Source organism: Elephantulus edwardii, unplaced genomic scaffold, assembly GCF_000299155.1.
Source record: "Elephantulus edwardii isolate Elephantulus edwardi_28Jun2011 unplaced genomic scaffold, EleEdw1.0 scaffold00025, whole genome shotgun sequence".
NCBI classification, from domain to species: domain Eukaryota; kingdom Metazoa; phylum Chordata; class Mammalia; order Macroscelidea; family Macroscelididae; genus Elephantulus; species Elephantulus edwardii.
Genome location: NW_006399775.1, coordinates 13955891 through 13957987, shown reverse-complemented (window position 1 = coordinate 13957987; position 2097 = coordinate 13955891). Strand labels below are relative to the sequence as shown.

Genomic DNA, 2097 nt, shown 5'->3' with positions numbered 1-2097 from the left:
GTCATTACAAAGACAGAAGAGGAAGAAAAGACCATAATGGATGTCAGACAAAACTTTGAATATGCACTACAGTGCCCCCAAGGGCCGCACAGGAGAACATAATATTACAATTCAATGTTCAAAGAGCTGGAGCCAGAAAATCAAAAGGGCTAAACTCTCTCTGCATTTCTTAAGCTGAAGGAACTGAAAAAACAAATTCAAGCCTAGAGTTGCAATATTTAAGGATGCTTTTGGCAGACTATTAAATGTTCCAGTGAGCATTAAAAGAAGATAGAAAGAGTATACAGAGTCATTGTACCAAAAGGAAATGGCGGACACAGAAGAATTTTATGAAACAACACATGAGCAAGAGCCTGTGCTGAAGGAAGAAGTTCAAACTTGCTCTGAAGGAACTGGAGGGGGGAAACAAGACTACCATAAAGTGTAAGAAGTCTCATCATCCTTTCTTCTAAGGAGCACTCTAACAGATTCAAACCAGCCATTAGGTTAGTTCCAACTCATAGTGAACCCTGCTCGAACAAGGATATAAATTGTATTAGAGGAAACGGCTTATTCCAGGGTTCCACTGGTAAACTCCAAACAACCATTGGTTAGAAGTGCAACTCACTGCGGATTATGCCATCAGAGCTCCTATTTTAAACGGAAACTAATTATTTCGCTTTTTTTTTATTCCTTTCTGTTGTTGTTGTTGTTGTTGTTAAGTGCCATCGAGTCACTTGCGACTCATAGCGACCCTATCTACAAGAGCCCTAAACGCCATTCTGTCCTGCACCAACCTTCATCGTCTCTGATACACTCATTCCCACCACCCCAATCACAGAATTGATCCATCTCATCGAGGGTCTTATACATATTTCATTGTTTATTGGTTGCCTGCCCCTCCCCACACAAGAATATGCTTCAGAGGGTAAAAAGTTTTCTAACTTTCTTCTTAGGAATAATTTTCTGTAGAAGAGATCATGAGACTTTATTTCACATACTTTGGGCATAGTATCAAAGGGGCTAATTCTTGGAAAAGAACATCATGTGTGGAAAACTAGAGGGTTAGAGGAGGAGGAAAATGTGTGACTGTTTAACATAGTGATTGCAACACAGGGCTTGAGTTTAGCAGAGATTGAGAGGCAGGGTTTGGATCTGTTAGGCATTGGATCCCTATGAGTCATAGTATTCTCTAAGAACACCTAACAGCAGCAACAGAAATATAAATATGACTTGGCCAGCAGAAGGGCCAACTGAGCACATTTTGGGGCACTTTGGAACATGAAATGAACTAGCTCAGGGCAGACCTTGGTGCTTTTCTACTCCATATACACATGCCTAAGCTAGACTGGCAACAGGAGTGTTGCAAAGTTAAGTAAAAGCTGTTCTGTGCCTTCCAAGAGTCTAGTGGATAAGAAAAAAAGAAAGAAAGAAAAAACCACCGAACTAACAAAATATCAAAAGGACTACTTATATCAGAAAACCGAATATTGAGAGTAGCTAAATCTCCCCCGGAAGGCCCAGCCACTTACTCTAGCTTCTTGAACCTCTCTCTGCCGGCGGCCACATACTTCCCCCCTTGCTGTAGACTGTCCAGCTCCTGGACCAGGTGGCCATGCATGGGCGTGTAGATCCGCTGCACGCCGAAGGGCAACGTGATCTCCTCGTTCAGTTGGTTCAAGAAAGCCTCGAAGGACGCCACCCGCCGCCGGTTGAAGACAAACTTCTTACCCACATAATACTGGTCTCCGTTGCGGTATACCAGAAAGATCTTGGCCGGGGTAGTATCTATCAGGGAGTAGGGTGCACGGGTGCCCATAATGGCACTGGGCGCAGATGCGAGCAAGGAGGGCGGGCGTTCCACTCACGCCCCAGCTTAAACTCCTCCAGCCCTCTCCACGTGGTGCCCTGGGCCCCGCTGGCAGGTGAGTCGCCAGCCAAATGTGGGTGCTGCTCTCTTGTGATTGGTGGATCTAGGATTCTTTGTCTCTCCTCCTTTCAGGGTTTGAGGTGAGACAATTGTGGAGAAGACAACAACTGGGAGAGACCCTGATGCCTTCGGGTCAGACAGCTGGACAGGAATCCCCGCCAGGCACAACCCAGCTGCCAGCGACGCAG

The 2097-nt window shown here is 45.5% G+C and overlaps 1 protein-coding gene across 1 annotated transcript in view; it reads right to left on the bottom strand.

Annotated features, from left to right (window-relative positions):
• DCDC2C (doublecortin domain containing 2C) overlaps positions 1–1798 on the bottom strand; it is a 149339-nt gene extending 147541 nt beyond the window's left edge. Inside the window, exon 1 of the mRNA XM_006882922.1 lies at positions 1512–1798. Coding sequence (XP_006882984.1) covers positions 1512–1798 — 287 coding nt within the window. The remainder of the gene's footprint in view (positions 1–1511) is intronic.
• Between the last annotated feature and the right edge of the window lie 299 nt (positions 1799–2097).